General features: G+C 56.4%; 7 protein-coding genes across 7 annotated transcripts; 4 read left to right on the top strand and 3 right to left on the bottom strand.

Annotated features, from left to right (window-relative positions):
- Positions 1–301: 301 nt before the first annotated feature.
- Positions 302–3,691, bottom strand: J7T54_007378 (Rik1-associated factor-like protein; the record flags this gene model as incomplete). The annotated part of the gene is made up of 2 exons (XM_051507072.1): positions 302–3,488; positions 3,684–3,691. The coding sequence occupies 2 exons, from the start codon at positions 3,689–3,691 to the stop codon at positions 302–304; spliced, it is 3,195 nt and encodes a 1,064-aa protein (XP_051361754.1).
- A 534-nt stretch (positions 3,692–4,225) lies between these two features.
- Positions 4,226–6,395, bottom strand: J7T54_007377 (Long chain acyl-CoA synthetase 7; the record flags this gene model as incomplete). Its single annotated transcript, XM_051507071.1, has 2 exons — positions 4,226–4,328; positions 4,384–6,395. 2 exons carry the CDS (start codon positions 6,393–6,395, stop codon positions 4,226–4,228), a joined length of 2,115 nt encoding a protein of 704 aa, XP_051361753.1.
- Positions 6,396–8,788: 2,393 nt separating this feature from the next.
- J7T54_007376 (MARVEL-like domain protein) lies at positions 8,789–9,351 on the top strand (the record flags this gene model as incomplete). Its single annotated transcript, XM_051507070.1, has 2 exons — positions 8,789–8,867; positions 8,939–9,351. The coding sequence occupies 2 exons, from the start codon at positions 8,789–8,791 to the stop codon at positions 9,349–9,351; spliced, it is 492 nt and encodes a 163-aa protein (XP_051361752.1).
- A 676-nt stretch (positions 9,352–10,027) lies between these two features.
- Positions 10,028–11,598, top strand: J7T54_007375 (O-acetylhomoserine (Thiol)-lyase; the record flags this gene model as incomplete). The annotated part of the gene is made up of 4 exons (XM_051507069.1): positions 10,028–10,074; positions 10,140–10,194; positions 10,266–11,308; positions 11,376–11,598. 4 exons carry the CDS (start codon positions 10,028–10,030, stop codon positions 11,596–11,598), a joined length of 1,368 nt encoding a protein of 455 aa, XP_051361751.1.
- A 228-nt stretch (positions 11,599–11,826) lies between these two features.
- J7T54_007374 (uncharacterized protein) lies at positions 11,827–12,550 on the top strand (the record flags this gene model as incomplete). The annotated part of the gene is made up of 2 exons (XM_051507068.1): positions 11,827–12,331; positions 12,393–12,550. The coding sequence occupies 2 exons, from the start codon at positions 11,827–11,829 to the stop codon at positions 12,548–12,550; spliced, it is 663 nt and encodes a 220-aa protein (XP_051361750.1).
- A 270-nt stretch (positions 12,551–12,820) lies between these two features.
- On the bottom strand, positions 12,821–15,094 carry J7T54_007373 (Choline transporter-like protein-like protein; the record flags this gene model as incomplete). The annotated part of the gene is made up of 1 exon (XM_051507067.1): positions 12,821–15,094. The coding sequence occupies one exon, from the start codon at positions 15,092–15,094 to the stop codon at positions 12,821–12,823; it is 2,274 nt and encodes a 757-aa protein (XP_051361749.1).
- A 243-nt stretch (positions 15,095–15,337) lies between these two features.
- Positions 15,338–17,121, top strand: J7T54_007372 (Ras-related protein RABB1b; the record flags this gene model as incomplete). The annotated part of the gene is made up of 3 exons (XM_051507066.1): positions 15,338–15,365; positions 15,537–15,658; positions 16,240–17,121. The coding sequence occupies 3 exons, from the start codon at positions 15,338–15,340 to the stop codon at positions 17,119–17,121; spliced, it is 1,032 nt and encodes a 343-aa protein (XP_051361748.1).
- Between the last annotated feature and the right edge of the window lie 239 nt (positions 17,122–17,360).

The raw sequence follows: 17,360 nt of genomic DNA, 5'->3' as shown, positions 1-17,360 counted from the left end.
CAGACTTATCTTTGTTATTTAATTGTTTCGAGACCTATCCATCGAGAATATAGACGGATCTGATCAAAACTATGCCCCTGTGAATATGTCTAGTGCGTCTTGTAGACACCATAGCACATGGCTTCGAAGCGACGACAAGCGCGGCCATCACTATTCAAGTTGAGATTAGACAAAACATGCACAGAGGTGAGGTACGCCTTAAGTTCATATGATAAGTTCATGTAGCAAAAGCTAAATCATAGCTACGTGCTAACCACGCATCCGACACATGTGAATTGACAAAACGCGCTCGCCAGTTATGCTAAGACTCCTCTGATGCACTTTCATACGGCAGGTCATCGTAGTCTTCTACAAACGAGACCTTGAGCTTTGCCAATTCCACCCGGAGTGAAATCTCGAGGCTGTCTTCGTCCAGGTCCTTCTTCTGATTCTGCTCGTGGCGGCGAGCGGCGGCCGGGCTCTCGGGGGGCGGCATGCCACTGAGACGCAGGAGGCTGCGGTTTCGGGAGCTGGGACGGTCCATCTTGTCCAGCTGCTGCTGACGCTGGATCTCTGGGAGCAAGGGCTTCGTGCAATCCCCGTCTAGGTGGGCTTCCTTCTTGAAATAACCCGTGGTTTCGTACGCTGGTCCCTGGACGCAGCCGATGACCGGATTACCCGTATTCGCAATTTGTCGCGCCTTCAGCAGGGCCTGGCCTCTGAGCTGGCCCTCTCCTAGGCCCTCTGAGGTCTCTTCCACACTTGGCGTGTCAATGTCCATCGAACCCGGGCTCTCTGTGCCCGGAGTGGGCTCTGGAGGCGGAGGCTCGGCGTGCGGCCTGAACGGCATGGGCCTGCGAATATTTCTTCCACCGATGGTCGTATAGTGCCTTTCCACCTCGTCGCGTCTATCCGTTGAGTAGAGCCATAATCGTCCGGTAGCGTCTCCTATAGCGAGCTTCTGCTTATCGGGTGAAAAGGCGCCACAGGAGACGGGGGCGGCTGTCTCGAGGAGTTTCCTAACAAAAGGGTTTGAGTCCCGAACGTTCCACACCTTGACAACCCCGTCGCTCGATCCCGTGTACAGACGGTCAAGACTGCCCCAGGCTGTGAACTTGACCCCAGTATCACGGGGATCTTCCTCGAAGAACTCCTTGGAGAGCCCGTGGTACAGCACGTGCTGGATGGTATCAGGGTGCGCTGTGTCCCAAACGTATACTTTTCTGTTCGTGCACGCCGCAGTGACATAGGCGTGTTTGCGCGAATTGGGCTGGAACGTCACCTCGTTGATGTCCGCAGCAGGACAGTCCAGTGACACGAACTCGCAGAACGTAAGCTCGAGGGCCTTGTCGTTCTGAAAGATGTGGAGCTGAGTCTTGACTCCTGTCCTAACGTTCAACCCACATGGAGATGTGGCGCAGACGAACTGGGGTAAATCGGGATGCCAGACGATCTCAAAGACGTTGGCCGTCGTGGCGTTTGTAATGTTCACCCTCCGATGCTGATTGGCATCCCAAATCGTGACCTCGCCCGAGTCGCGCTTGTCCTCTGGAATATCAAGATCCTCGCCGACTGGACTTCGCGGCGAGTATCCGACTGCTAGCAAATGTTGCGTGTAGGGGCTCTTGCCCCACTGCATTGTGGCAGGATAGTATGCCCACTTTTCTGTGTCGTTGGCGTCGGTACGGGTACACGACAGACTCTGGTAGGGGCTGTTGGCCAGGTCGTTCTCGTTGATTGTGTATATGCGCACAGCTTCCGTGGGGACGTCTGCCGCAGAAGCCACGCGGCCTGAACCGTCCTTTGCGGCGACGACAAAGTTGACGTTGCCTTGATGCTGCCAAGTCGCGAGATGCTCCATTCTCGACTCCCAATGTCCACTCGCCTCGTTGTCTACGTCCTGCTCCTGTTCGACCCACGTGTGATGCACCTTCCAGACCTTGACAGTGTGGTCATAGCTCGAGGTGTACAGCAGGTTGCCGATCGGGTCGTAATCTGACGACGCCACGGACGGGTACACCCAAGGATCTTGACTTTGGCGCATAGCTTCGGTATTGTTCTCTTTGTTCCCTGCTGGCCGGGGAATGCGGTGCTCCGGGTACGCTTGCAACGTGCCTTGCTGAGTCGAACACAGCAGCAGATTGCCCTGCTTGTTATATTGCTGGTTGTGACTATCAGAATGGGTTGTGGTGCCACACAGTAGGCTATGCTCCAACGTCCATGAGATAGTCATCACGTCGCCGGCGCAGTTCGTGTACTCGGAGATGAGATCGAGGCCATCTTCGGCGGCCAGCTCAAACTCTTTCTTTAGGTTAATATGTGCACGCATACGACTGAAGCCACGATAGCCCTCCAACTCGCGAGCTAGCAGAAGCGAGGACTGCCGCGCGCACGCCATGTCCTGTGGATGCTCAGGTCCATGTTGACTCAAGGATAACACTCGCGGTGGTTGCGATGGGACGTCATTCCTCTTCAGGTCGGCACAGAAATTATGTATGTCGTCAATGCCTCGTCCTTTTAGACCGTTGCCGATGAAGGTCGGTATGCTGACCGTGTCCTCGGCGCCTTGGATCAAGCCGACGAGTCCTTCCAGCGTCGGCTGGACCCCCCTCGATCCTGATCTAACGTTTGAGCCTCTAAGCCTTCTGTTGAATATCTTCACCAGTTCCGCAATCTCGTCGGCTGAGAAGTCCACGTGGTATATATACGGCTCATTCAAATTCAGCCCGATCAAGTTTCGTTCACGCAAGCGTAGTCCTCGCCTTATGTCCTCCCTCTCGCGTGCTGAGCGATAAGGTCGCTTGCGTAGCCCCCAAGCCAGTGGATGAGACACAGACTGCGGTAGCCTCGGCGGCCTCACGAGTGGTTGAAACGGCTGGGTTTCCTTCCGCACACGACGCGGGGGCAGCTCTAGCGGATCGAGACCGGGCCATCGTAATCTCGTTCGAGGTGGGATATGCCGTGGCGGCTGCTCAATGGGCGGTTCGGAACCTGAAGGCTGCAGACTGTCCTCACTGCTGGTATCGGGGTCTGCCGGCCGCCGTGGCCATTGCGGCAAGCTTCTGGCTTGACGGAGAGGATATTGTCTTAGTTTCTGCGTAAGTAACCCGTTGATTTCGGCCTGGAAATCGAGAACATCTTTGGGCGAGAGCTTGCCGCCAGTCTCGTCGAGCCTCTTGCGGAAATGAGGCAGCCGTGCGACGCCAGTGATGACGCTCTCTGCTAACTCATCCTTGTCACCTTCGGACAGCTCGATCTTGTGGATCTTGAGAACCACAAAGGGCACGATCTGTTGTTCGAGGCAGTCCCTCAACGAAGCTCTCTTGGGTGCCTTGGGTCGTGTAAACCGGTTGACGCGCGGGAGAGTCGACTGTGAGCTTGTCTTAATGCGTTGCGCCGCTGGCGCTGCAAAGCTCGACGTGTTGGCTGGTCGCTTCGCAGGTACCGTGGGTCGCACTATCGGGGGGCCGTCGTCGTCATCGTCGTTCGTCAGGTCAATGTACAGAGCTCTAGACACCGTAAGCGTCAATGCCATGCTAGAAATGGATGCGCATCCCCCAGGCCTGATGTGCCAACGTGAAAATGTGTTAAAAGGGAGAGATGTAGCATCTCTGATAATGATATATCACAGGGCGACGCGCGACGACGCGGGGCGCGTCGGGGGTTGGGGTAATTAATTCAGTTAGTACGCGTTGAAAACTTACGGGGCCATGGTAGGTCAGTCGCGCGGGCATGCCGGACAAGGCGGCGGCCTGAGGTGAGTTGAAGGCTTAATTAATCACATCGGAGAGGGGCCCGCGAGAGGAGGTTACGAGTTAAGGCTTCGCGGTTAGTTCCGAAGGTTGGCCCGCTATAAAAAACCAGACGGATCAAAATTTCTCCGTTTCCCGCCTTAATTTGCCCCATATAATATGTTAGCGTCGAATCTGCCTAAGAGCTAAGGCTATGTAGCTGGGGTATAGCCTTATACAACACACGAACAAACAGCGTATAAAGCACCCATTGACAGAAGACGTGAATTTAACTGGGAATAGTCGGCATTGGCTCGCATGCAGAAGAGTCCATAGCTAATGTATGATATGATATAGGCTCTTCATTTACTACCTCGATATTCACACCAGACAGTCGTAGCGGTAGACCACCTACGTAGCAGACATCCTTATCGTAGCTCCGATACATGTACAAGATACGGCCGCACACACGCTATAAAGCAAATCGAGTGCTGTAGCACACGCTAACAAGCCACCTATAGCTTGGTCTTGGGAGATTCCTGAGCCGCCAGTTCCTCGTACATCTGGGCGATCTCTTTCTGGAACGCCTTGACCACCAGCGGGCGCTTGGTCTTGAGGCTAAGGCTTTGTTAGTAAAGGGTCCAACCACAGGGTGCTAGAAGGGTCAACTTACGTAGGTGTCATCAGGCCGTTGTCGACGGTAAAGGGGTCAATGTCAAGATACACATTGCGCACCTTCTCGAAGCCGTTGAACTTGTGGTGGCGGGCAATCCCATCCAGGACCTTGAGGAGGGCGGCCCTGACCTTCGGGTTCTGCGTAGCCGCCTTGAGAGCGGCCGTGTCAGTCTGGGCAATCTTCTCCCCGGTGACCTTGCTGGCGAAGGGCGCAAAGTTCTCGGGATCAATGCCAAAGATGGCCACCAGGGTGGACTCCTTGGGATCGCCGTGCACGAACGCCGTGGCCACGACAGGGGTGTTGCCCAGGAACACGTTTTCGATGCGCTCCGGGGAGATGTACTCGCCCTGTGCCAGCTTGAGGACGTTCTTCTTGCGGTCGACAATCTTGACCCGGCCCAGCTTGTCGATTTCCGCAATGTCTCCACTGTGGAACCACCCATCAGCCTCAATCGTCTTGCTCGTCTCCTCCTCGTTCTTGTAGTATTCGCTGAAGAGCGCTGGTCCCCTCAGCAGGAGCTCACCGCGGGGGTTCGGCTTGTCGTCAACGCTGTAGTTGAACTCGGGGACGGACTCGAGGCAGATCTCCATGCATGGCATGGGCGCACCAATGTTGCCCGTGGTGAAATCGCCTGTGGACTGGATGGTGCCGACGGCATATGTCTCGGTCATGCCGTAGCCCTGCTTGAAGTCGTTGGCGAAGGCGGCGCGGAGGAACTCCTGCACATCGGGATCCAGCTGCGCACTGCCGCTGATCATGGAGTGGACCCTGTCGAGCCCAACAGCGGCTTTGACCTTGGGCGTCCAGATGCGGTCGTACAGGAAGTGCTTGTTGGAAGCCTTGCCGACGGGCTGCTTCATCTGCGCCTTCTTTGCAGAGATGACGCGGTTCGAGAGCGCACCTCTAAGGCCGGGGGCCTCCACGGTCGCTACACGAATGGCCGAGTTGAACCGGTTGAACAGACGAGGCACCGAGATGAAGCCAGTGGGCTTGAGAATCTTCATGTCGTCGACCAGGCCCAGAACGTCGCCACGGAAGTAGCCAATGGCAGCACCCTCAGCCAATGCAATGCCATCGATCATGCGCCCGTAGATATGCGCCAGGGGCAAGTAGGACATGTGCACGTCCTTGGGGCCCATCTGACCGCCAGTACGGCCTGACGCGAGGGCGGCCACAGCAGCACGGTGCGTCAGGACAACGCCCTTGGGCGCACCCGTCGTTCCGGACGTGTAGTTGATGGTGCAGAAGTCGGAGCTGACTGGAGGACGGAATTCGCGGCCAGACCGCGCGCCAATCTCCTCCACCTCGGGCAGGGACAGAACCTTGATGCCGTGTTCGGAAGCCAGCTGGTTCAGCAGAGCGGCCTTGGAGTTGGCATCCATCTCACCGGCGTCCAGTGAGTCCATGGACACAATCAGTTTGAGGTTCGGCAGGCGAGATGCCATCTTGAGAAGCGTGGGGATGTGCGGCAGCGAGCACACGACGCAAGAAAGCTCGGCGTGGTTAATGATGTACTCCGAAGTCTCGGGCCCCAGAGTCTCATACAGCGATACGGTGTAGAGGCCCTGCGCAGTGAGCGCGAGGTCCGTGAGCTGCCATTCGGCACGATTCTGGGACCAGAGTCCAACACCGTACTTGTCGGTCATGATTCCAGCCGCCTTGTGGATCTCCACGATACCGGCACCCAAGTTCTTCCTCCTCTGCGCCGTCTCAGCGTATGTTGACCATTCGTACTTGTCAGCCCAGGAGCGCGTGGCAGGGTTCCACGGGCGGCTGCCTAGGCACCGATTGTTGGGGTATTGGCGCGCGGCACTTTCGAAGACATCGTGGAGGGTTTGGACTTCGGGCTCGAGAGTGGACATCAATGGTTGGTCGCGGAACTTCCAGTGACGGTAGACAACACTGCGCCCGGGGCGCTCGGTGCCAGGAACAGGCACACCGTAGGGGGAGCCTGGCGGAGGGGGCTGCTTGAGCTCAGCAATGATGCTCTGGGCGTCCTTTGGGGCCATGGTGGGCGTGGTGAGCAGTGGCGATGACGAATGGTAGTCAAATGGTTGGTTTCAGGCGGAGAGACCGAGGGAAGATAGATAGAAAGAAAGAAGGAAGGTTGAGCAGGAGTCGAGGTGATTTGAGGTGCGTGATGAGCCCCTTGAGAGAAGGTTGGAGAGAAGAATCCAGGCTAGATCGTGCGTAAAGGTGCTTCTTACGTGTGGCAGTCCGTCGACTGGGGGGACGGGTCCGGGGAAGGAAGGAGCGCCGACGCCGAGGCCAAGCACCTTCCCATATCCACAGCGCAGGTGAGCCTCGGTTGCTGCCCCAGATTTCAACCTTCACAGCCACGGTCCTCGTCCCTACAGACCTTGCCAATTAATGATTCGGCAACTTCTCGTCATATTAACCCTGTCTTCTTCTTCACTCGTATCCGATATCACCGTGCCGATGGCTTGATGCACATCTATGCCTCGTGGTTGACAATCCCTACGAGCGATCACTGTGCCTAACGGGCACATGACATGAGGGAAGAAGGTTGATCGCCGTAACCTTAATTCCATCCCCAAGTACTAGTGACCACTGCTTCTGTGCACATCGGACTGAACACGTGAAGATGCCGGCCGTCCTGCACGTCTGTGGCACGCATCGATGCTCGCAACATTACCCCAGCTTTGTTCGGATTCGCTGGTCGTAGCCTGTAGGTTAAGCTGTAGCACTCGTATGTGCAGAGTCCCCCCACAGCATGTGATCCTGGCTTCAGTCTACGCGAGTCGAGCCGTTGACCATACATCTACGCACTGAGATAACGTATGGCCCATGCGTTGCGAGCTTAACATAGGCGCGCAATCCGAAGAACCCCTAAACCGAGGCAGATATCAGCAGCAGCAGGTGCACCTGTAGAAACGTCGACATGGGGCCTCGTCGTCGTGCGCCGACTGTCAAAGTGCATCCACCCGACACCTACACGATTGGAATTTGGACGTCCAAAGGTGACTGGCCCCTGACCACATACTTGCAGCGAGCGACGTACGTCCGACCGACGACGATGAAATGCTGATCTAATATAACATCTAACAGCTCCTGATCGTTCACGCGACGACGCTGCCGAATGATGGTTTCCCAGTAGCGGTGCAACGCGAATGTGGTCAGAGTGATTGATGGCCCTGATCGACGTGGCCAATGACGACCTCCCTCTCTTCGGCCGCATTATTCGTGTTTCGATTTGACATCGGCTTCTACCACCGCCGATGCGATGTGCAGCCTGGCACGGAACGGACGGCTGTCTGGCGAGCGCAAGTGCCGATGCAGTCTCTGCATTGTCTGCAATGCCTGTCGAGGCTTGTTTTGTCGATCTTCCTTGGCCCTGGCACTAGCCCAGCCTGGAACATCGGACTCTGGCGACAAGGAAGCGTGTAACGTTAGGATATTCGTGCATAACTACCTTTAATGTTACCCCAGCGCATTCCAGAGGTACATTCATCAAGCTGGCCGTCATGTTTCGCGCAACCCAGCTGACCCAAGGAGGAATGCCACTTGGAGCCAAACCGGACGATGCTCAAGGCCCAACGCCCAGAAGGACGCAACCTCACTCGCGACCTGCATCCGCGACGAAGGACAGCAGCGAAAATGGGGCCCACGCCAGCTATTTATCGACCATCATCTCCCATACGTATGGCAAGGAGGAGCATCTGACCCCCAACCGGCCTTTTCTTCGGCACTGTTGACGGCCGGGTGGACCCGTACCCACCGCACGGCCGGTCGTACTCCTCCCAAGTGCCGCCGGGCGCTGCTGTCATCCACCGTCGAGATTTCACGATGTAACACATTATTCTCTTCCTTCATCGTTTCATCCTTCTCGACGACTTCTTCTCGCCCTAGTCCTTTTCGTTCTCTGTGTGTCGCTGACTGCTCGCCTCGCCGTGCGTCGCCGCAAGGAAGAAACGATAAAAACAAGGGCGCTCTTTGGATCACGTCGTTTCACTTCGTCCTCAAGGTCTCACTCGAATTCGACATCCTCTGACGCCTAGTGAGGTGCTGCGCATTCCCTCCCTCCATGCCATCGATATCCCTATACCGCCACCCTCGAATGGTCCACGAGCCTGCCACTGGCAACAGCTAGCAGATTGTCTCGCGCTGCCCGACCTCTCCCGCCACGGGACGTAACACATGGCGGTCGCCCCTAGCTCTATCCGTACATCACTTCGAAATCGAGTTCGTTTATAGACAGCCACGGCCCTGTTTCCTGCGACAGCCTTGCCTTGGACGGTTCATTCGTTCTTGAAGGAGTAGGCTGTCTGGCACGCCACATTGCCGCCACCGCGCCACGACGAGTCCTGCTTGCTGTTCTGTTGTATTTGTACTTGTCTTTGGGAAAGGGAGAGCCTGCGATTTGCATATTTCCTTACTCAGCATGGCATCCTGGGCCCTGACCGCGTTGCGGACGCTGCAGGGCTTGGCAGCAGTCACCAACATCGTTCTCTCTGGGTTGGGTGAGTTGCCCGTGACAAGAATGGCCAAGCCATGATGTGTAGTCCCCGTTCATATGCTAACGATAGAGCAGTGATCAACTGGTACACGTTGCGGACTTCGATGGATGCGCCGTCGTCTTTCAACTTTCTCATGTTTGCGCCCATCTTCTCCGTGCTCTCCATCGCTTACCTGGTCCTGGGGCCTCGATGCTTACCGGTGCGCTGGACACACCCATACGCATTGCTGGGCGCGGAGGCGATCAACACCATCTTCTACTTTGCGGGGTTCATCGCGCTGGCCGTGTTTCTCAACGCACTGCTCTTCTGCAACGGGGCGGTGTGCGCAGTCGGCCGGGCCATAAGTGTTGTCGCGGCCGCCGAGTTTATCACCTGGATGGGCTCGACACTGATTCGGGCCAAGGAGATGATTATGGCTGGCGATGGCTTACAGACGGAGACGGACGCAGACTGCAGCCAGGGCGAACAGCAGATGAGGCAGGTCTGACATCTGTCTGGTACGACGACACGACACGATACTCATTGCATGGCGGGTGGCATGGATCTTTGGCATGAAAGAAAGTACACCAAACATTGCGCAACGGAACTGGGCTTGGGGCTTGGGGGCGTTTAGCGTTTGATTGAACTCGCTTGGACACGGGCGAAGCATGTTTATGGCATAATAGAGTAGTGGCGTGCATCTGCCGCCGCTCAATACTAAAACTATTACCAGTACTCATTACGAATCGCTCAGCACCATGCTTCTGCCTCCCAATTACCTACCTCAGAGCTGGGGATGGTCCGGCATCGGTCAGGCGTGGTGTCCCGCCGACCGTGGGGCTGGCGTGGAATGGACAGCTAGATTTCGCCATTCCCCTCAATTATGGGCAGCAAAACATATGATGCTTCTGGGTTCATGGGGAATGACGCCAGCCGCGATGGCGTGCTACTCACTTGCTAGTACTAACCTACTCCCGCAGCCGACCAAACCCCACCATTGGCTAACCGTGGCCTCGGACGGACTGGACTGGACCCTGGATTGAATTGGAGGAGAGGTGACGGTGACCCGATATAAGTATAATACCCAGCCCAATGGCACCTTTCTCCTCTTCATCTTGATTGCTCTCAAGGAATACATCCTTTCTTCTCTTGTCTCGTACCATCCAGTCTGGTCGTGAGCCACAATGTCTGAGCTTAGCAAGAACTTTGAGACGCTGCAGCTTCATGCTGGGTACGTCACAGACATCCATCTTTTACATGAAGAAGAAGAACAGAACGACTTACAAGGACACTCAGCCAAGAACCCGACCCCGCGACGAACTCGCGCGCGGTGCCCATTTATGCCACGACCGTGCGTCTCTCCCTTGACACGCTGCCTTGAGGAAACGAAACGTACCTCGTCGCTGACAAAAAAACGCCCAGAGCTACACCTTCAATGACTCGGCCCATGGCGCGCGCCTCTTTGGCCTCAAGGAGTTTGGCAACCTCTACTCCCGCATCATGAACCCCACGGTCGACGTCTTTGAGAAGCGCATCGCCGCACTCGAGGGCGGCGTGGCCGCCCTCGCCGCCTCCTCGGGCCAGGGCGCGCAGTTCATCGCCATCGCCACGCTCGCCCACGCCGGCGACAACATTGTGTCCACCACCAACCTCTACGGCGGCACGTACAACCAGCTCAAGGTCTTCTTCCCGCGCCTAGGCATCAAGACCAAGTTTGTCGACGTGGACAATGTCGAGAACATTCGCAACGCCATTGACGACAAGACCAAGGCCGTCTACGTGGAGAGCATCGGCAACCCGCGCTACAATGTCCCCGACCTCGAGGCCATCGCCAAGGTGGCGCACGAGAAGGGCGTCCCGCTCGTCGTGGACAACACCTTTGGCGCGGGCGGCTACTTTATCCGTCCCATCGAGCACGGCGCCGACATTGTCGTGCACTCGGCCACCAAGTGGATCGGCGGTCACGGCACGACCATTGGCGGTGTGGTCGTCGACAGCGGCAAGTTCCCCTGGGGTGATCACCCCAAGCGGTTCCCGCAATTCGTCGAGCCCTCAGAGGGCTACCACGGTCTCAAGTTCTGGGACACCTTTGGTCTCCAGTCCTTCATCATCCGCGCCCGGGTCGAGATTCTGCGTGACCTTGGCGCGACCCTCAACCCCTTTGCCGCGCAGCAGCTGATCCTCGGTATCGAGACGCTGTCCCTTCGGGCCGAGCGCCACGCCGAGAATGCGTTCAAGCTCGCGCAGTGGCTCGAGAAGAGCGAGTATGTCTCGTGGGTGTCGTATCCGGGCCTTGCGAGCCACCCGTACCACGAGAACGCGAAGCGCTATCTGAAGAGGGGCTTCGGCGGCGTTCTCAGCTTCGGCGTCAAGGGGGGTGGTGCTGCCGGCAGCCAGGTCGTCGACAGCTTCAATCTGATTTCCAACCTGGCAAACGTCGGTGACGCCAAGACGTTGGCCATCCAGTGAGTTCCCCGGCCTGTCCTTCGAGTTGTCTTCGCGGAAAGACGTGGAAAGCTAATGAATCATCAGCCCATGGAACACTACTCACGAGCAACTCTCCGAGGAGGAACGCATCAACTCAGGCGTAACGGAGGATCTAATCCGCATCTCGGTCGGCATCGAACATATTGATGACATTATCGCCGACTTTGCGCAGTCGTTCAAGAAGGCAGCGGCAGCGAAGACCGAGGGCGGAGCAAAGGGCCCGGATGCGACATCTGCCAAGGGGACAGAAGCTCCAACGGCGCCATGAAAAGGATCAGATCTCTAGTAGTCAAAATAAAGCTCACGCACGCATACTGCCTAATTGCTTATCTCTGTGAAACCTCAACGCTGCACTGAAGCTCCTTGAGAGATAGGTCCACTATCTGCACGTGATTGGCTGACATCACTGCACTTCCCACCTCAACATGCTCCCCACGCAACGAGTGGCCGATGTGATTACAAGTAATTAACCACCAGCACCAACCAATCCGCCATCATGCGATTCGAGCTCCTCGCCCTCACTGGGCTTCTATCGACGGCCTTCGCCCATTCTCTCACCCTCTACATGCCCGCGACGCCGAACCCATTCACCCTCCCGGCCTCGACGCACGCCACCCTTTCCTCTCTCCACGCCCACCACTCCTCGCCGTTGTCGAGCCTGAACACCTTCCTCTTCCACAACCTCACGGCCGACTCGTACCTCCTCGATGTCCACTGCCCGACGGATGTCTTCCAGCCACTCCGCATCGACGTCAAGGACGACGGCACCATTGAGGCCTGGGAGACGTACCGCGGCAACGAGTGGGACAATAAGGGCGAGAAGAGGGAGGTCAAGGCCGGCAGCGCGGGGACGGGCGTCGAGCTGAAAGCGCTCGGCGGCAAGATGTATTTTGCAGAGCGACCTAGCTTCTCGGTCATGACGATCCTCAAGAACCCCATGATCCTCATGGGGTTGGTCAGCATGGTCATGTTTGTGGGCATGCCCAAGCTCATGGAGAATAGTGAGTGTCAACGAGAAGATGAATTAATTGTAAGACAAGAAAGCTGACAACATTTTTGTAGTGGACCCCGAGATGAAGGCCGAACTGGAGCAGCAGCAGCGCAATGGACCACTGGCCGCCATGCAGGGCGGCGGCCAGCCGAACCCGCTGGGCAGCTTTGACATGGCTGCCTACCTTTCCGGCGCAAACAAGAAGAAAGACGAAGGAGTGAGGAGATGAGGGCTTAGAGATGTGATGTGTGTGTATATGATGTACTAAATTGAGGAGTTCACCAGAAGAGCAACAAGAGACAAAGAGACTGTCACTCAAGTCGAAGATGGAGACACACGCCAATGACTGAGAAATGTTCATCACCAACGGTTTCTTCAATTTGGTCGCGTAAGTGTCGAGTCACATTATATATTGCAAACGCTGCCCTACTCCTAGTAAGAAAGCTGAGTACGGATACGTAGACACTCATAAAAACTCCAACCCAACACGAGCACCGTATCATGCATATCCCATCACCTCTCCAGGACGCCTCTCTCCGAACAAATATGCTGCCTCCAAGCAGAATCGTCCGTGTCCCCGATCCATCCGCCTCTCACTCCCGTAGCAGATCAGCACCGCGTCCACGATCCCACTGAGGATCCCCTCCATAGCACCGAGGATCGAGTAACCGATGAAACTGGCCATGATGCCCACGACGTAAGCGTACGCTGAGCCTCGGATGCCGGTACCTTCGGGCATCTCGATACGGAGCTGCTTGGCAGTGATGACCCAGCCTGCAAAGCCGAGAGCCGTTGCCATGATCAAGCGGGTTGCGACGAGGAGTAACTTTGCCAGCCGGTACGGCAAGAGCCCGTTTGACCGTCCAATGGCCAGTGCGCGTGGCGTGAGTGTCGTCGTGGGGATGGCGGGAGAGATGACTTCCATCTGTTCGAGGCCACGAGCCGACTTGGACAGGTTATGCGAGTGAATCGCACCATAAGTGACGGTCAACGGATTAGTTAGCGCAATGATGGGCGTAGGTACCCAGAATGAAGCCATGTTCGTGATCAGACCCCCAAGCCTTCTGGGCAGAAAGATCAGTGGCGCGCGGATGAGCAGCGCCAACAGCGTAGACTCGCAGATGCTACCGAAGATGGTTGTCACCGCATGGACCATGGCTGCTCCCACAATCTCCCGCGAAGGCGTAGCCGGACCTGCGTTGCGGTGAAAGTACCACTGAGAAACAGTGGCCGCCGTGACGGCCCGGTGGACAGAATTGATCACCGAGATCGTCCACATGTACATGAAAATAAAGGCTGCGCCCAGCCACCAGCTCGAGAACCGGATCACGAAGCGAACAAGACTCTTGGAAAAATAGCCGCCCATGAAGACTCGCGTGAACATGCCCAGCCACGCCCAAGTCCACAGAACGATGAGGGCCAGACACCCAAAGCCCACCGCGAGGAGTCCAGAGTTTTGGGCCAAGATTTTGCCGGAGAATTGCAGGATCTCTATCGCTTGCTGGATGGCCTGCCGACCCCTCACCACCAGGTATAGCCACAGCACGCAGCCTGCCGCTGGCGCTAGCGACAGCCAGCGCATCAGGAGATCCTGGAAGCTGGCACCATGTGTCCGCCCTTTAAACGAAGATACGAATGAGTATAGGGAGAACGATAACAGAATAACCGGCACCGCAATGATAATCATGTTGACCAGCGGCCGCACAAATGAGCGCAGGGCGGCCAGCCACAAAAAGGATACCATTATCGACACAACTGTATCCACCGCAAGCATGTTGAAAGACCTTTGCAGGGTCGTGTAGATGGTATCGCCGACTGGGCTTTTCGTAGGCGACGTGTTGAGCCAGACCAACACAAACGTCGAAAACATGGAGGCGAGTGCGATCAAGAAGATCCAGGCGAAGAAGGGGTCGTGGTGGAAGACCTCGCCCTCGGGAGTGGCATTTGTCTGCGGGTTCATGGGTTGTTCGTCGTCTGCGGACAGCCTCGATACGGCGCTTCGCTCGTCATCTTCCGTCCTGTGCAAGAATGGCGCGCGTTCCGCATCTCCCTTGAACTTTTGAAAGGCTGGCGGGCTTTCTTCCGTTGGTGCTCCGAACAGCGATTCCGGCGGGTCGTCGTCGACCTCGATTTGAGACTCTAGCCCAACATCGACCATCTTGCCCTTGCTGTCCAGACTGTTCTCTCGGGACTCATCACCATGCGCCCGGAGCTGGTCGACTTCCTCGTCCTCCTCTTCTAAGACAGCATCCTTGCCCATCCCGGGCCTGTGGGTGCTCCTCGTCCCGTTCCAGCTACTCTTGATGCCTCGCCCAGCTCGACTGGAATAGGGATGATCATCCTCTGCACTCGCGTCTAGAGAGCCTCGACTATCCTCGGCCGACTCAACGCTCTGTGCAAGTTGGCTGGCCGCCGCAACTCTCCGGGATCGCTGGAGCGCATACATGTCGGCCGTTTCTCGATCCCGCTCCTGCTCATCGTCCTCGTGGAACTCATCGACTGTGCTGTGAAATAAGGGTGCATCTTGTGCGGCCGATATTCGCGAGGCGAATGCGAGATTGCCGAAACGTGAACCTGTGCCGGTCTGCTGATAAGGGTTCCCTCGGGCGGCAAGGTAGGATCTATTGGAGGCTCGGTCGCGGCGGGATGTCCAGTCGCGTTGGATAGAATTACTGCGGTCGTGTTCACTGGGGTCCGAGGTTTGCTGTTGGCCGGCAAAGTTCGAAAATCTCGACTGGGACTGGGCGAGAAACCGTGATGCATCTGGGACCATGTGAGCTTGACGCAGTAGATAAGTCGAGAAGACGGTGGCGTACATTCAGAAAACATCTTGCCCCTTTTCACCTTCCGCCTCCCCTCAGCAGGTGAGCGTGGTCACTCTCGATGATACCCGTGCGTGCCTTATCTAGGTGACAAATGCGAGTTGAGTCGGTAAGCGCGAGCACGCAGGCCAACCCCGACGTTGGCGATGTTGGAGAAGTGGAAGGACGGGACTAGAGGCGAAGGATGACTTCGAATGATTGTGAAAAGGGACAAAAAGGCAGGTTAGCATGCGCTGGGGAGGACAAGACTCAGAGGCAGTGCGCCGTGTTGCATCAGCCGAAAGGTAAGGTAAGGTAAGGTAAGGTAGATGCAGCCTGCGATACCAACGGATAAGGCGTGAAGGCAGCAGCCATGATCTCAAGGTGACTGACTGACTGACTGACTGACTGGAGCGACTGACTCCAACCAGTCCAGCTGCTTCCGGATGACGCCCACGGGACTTGATGTGGGGCTGCGTGATCCCCGTCTGCAGGTGCAGCCTCCAGAGTCCAGGCGGTCTGCCTTCTGCGCTACGGTGAGCCCCAGCTTTCCTCCACTGACTTTCCTAGGCGGGCAGATGTCCATACATCTCGTGAACCTCCAGTCCAGCTCTCATTGAAGAGGAAATGCATGGATGAATGTGAATCTTGGCAGCCAAAGGCAGATGGATATGTTTTTGCTTGAAAGCGAACCACAGTGAGCTATATGTCGCATCACATCGACTTCGTACATGCCACAAGAAACTGGCGTGGAGACATGTCAAGTACCGCGGATCAACCATTTTGAAAGCCCTGATAAGCCTGAGCTTGAAGTGCCTTACCTTACTCAAGCCCGGAGATTATTCGACCCTTCTCTCTCAGTACCGCAGGCTCAGTATCCCATAATTAGTTCACAATGATATAATCAATATACGGCGGACATTCATCAATGTGCCTATCTGAACAGCAAACCACCCCCTGCTGCAGCGGCACGCGACCGGACCTCGTGCCTGCCCAGCGCCCTAGAGTCTCCCCAAAGTGGAGTTGCGTCACTGCCTCCAGCTCGTTGGAGACGGGGACTGGAGCCGACGACATCCATGACATTCTCATGCACACACACACAACTGCTAACCCCTAGTCCTCGAACACTGATCTAAGCACCCGAGCAGTATCTCTGGCCCGGTGCAAAGTACAACCTGCTGCACCCTCTTACATGAACGAGAAACCACCGCACCTCATCTACGAGAAATTTCTTGAACCGCACGTGCGCCCATCTCTCATCCGAACCATGTCCTCCTGGGACTACATTGCCAAACTCGTCTGCATCGGCGACTCGGGCTGCGGCAAGTCCTCGCTCACCATCCGCCTCTGCGAAGGTCGCTTCTCGCCACACCACGACGTGACCATTGGCGTCGAGTTCGGCTCGCGCATCGTCCCCGTCGGCCCTCCCCACAGCCAGCCAGCCCTCCCGTCCTCAGAGGAGGAGCAAGGCCTTCCCGAGCCGCGGCGCGATGTCGCCCAGAAACACATGAAGCTGAGCCTCTGGGACACGGCCGGGCAGGAGACGTACAAGAGCGTGACGAGGTCGTACTTCAGGGGGGCGAGCGGTGCCTTATTGGTCTTCGACCTCAGTCGGCGGCAGACCTTTCAGCACGTCACCGACTGGCTAAACGACCTGCGCCAGATCGCGGAGCCGGATATTGTCGTCATACTCGTCGGGAACAAGGCCGATCTGACGCAACGGGACGAGGGCAACAAGCGCGAGGTCACGCGGGAAGAAGCTGAGGAGTGGGCACGCAAGAACGGCGTGATGGAATATGTCGAGACCAGTGCCAAAAGCGGGGAGAATGTCGAGAATGCATTCATGAGGGTTGCGGAGAGAATATACCAAAATATCCAGGCCGGCAAATACGACCTCAACGACAGGAGGTCGGGGGTCAAAGGCCCAGGAGCAGGAATCAAAGGCCAGGTGAAACTCTCAACGGACGCGAGCAAATCATCAGGAGGCATGTGTTGCTGATAGAAGCAATGGTCAGAATCAAACTTGTACAATAGACAACAAGAATAATACTAATGCATGGAGGCTCTGCTTTACAGGCAGCGAGACAAGGGTTCTTATCATCATGCATTACGTTTCGAGCATTCAACTGCTGGAGCTCAACCTACATTGCACTACACTTTTCCGCATTTCCCTATATCAATCTCCAGACATGCAAATACCAGGTCGTTAAGTAGATTCCCATGACGTTGCCCATCATC

This window comes from Emericellopsis cladophorae, assembly GCF_022114955.1.
Source record: "Emericellopsis cladophorae strain MUM 19.33 chromosome Unknown NODE_27_length_275652_cov_118_915141, whole genome shotgun sequence".
In the NCBI taxonomy this organism is placed as follows: Eukaryota; Fungi; Ascomycota; class Sordariomycetes; order Hypocreales; family Bionectriaceae; genus Emericellopsis; species Emericellopsis cladophorae.
Note: the sequence above shows the minus strand (reverse complement) of the source record. Positions and strands in the feature narration are given on the sequence as shown.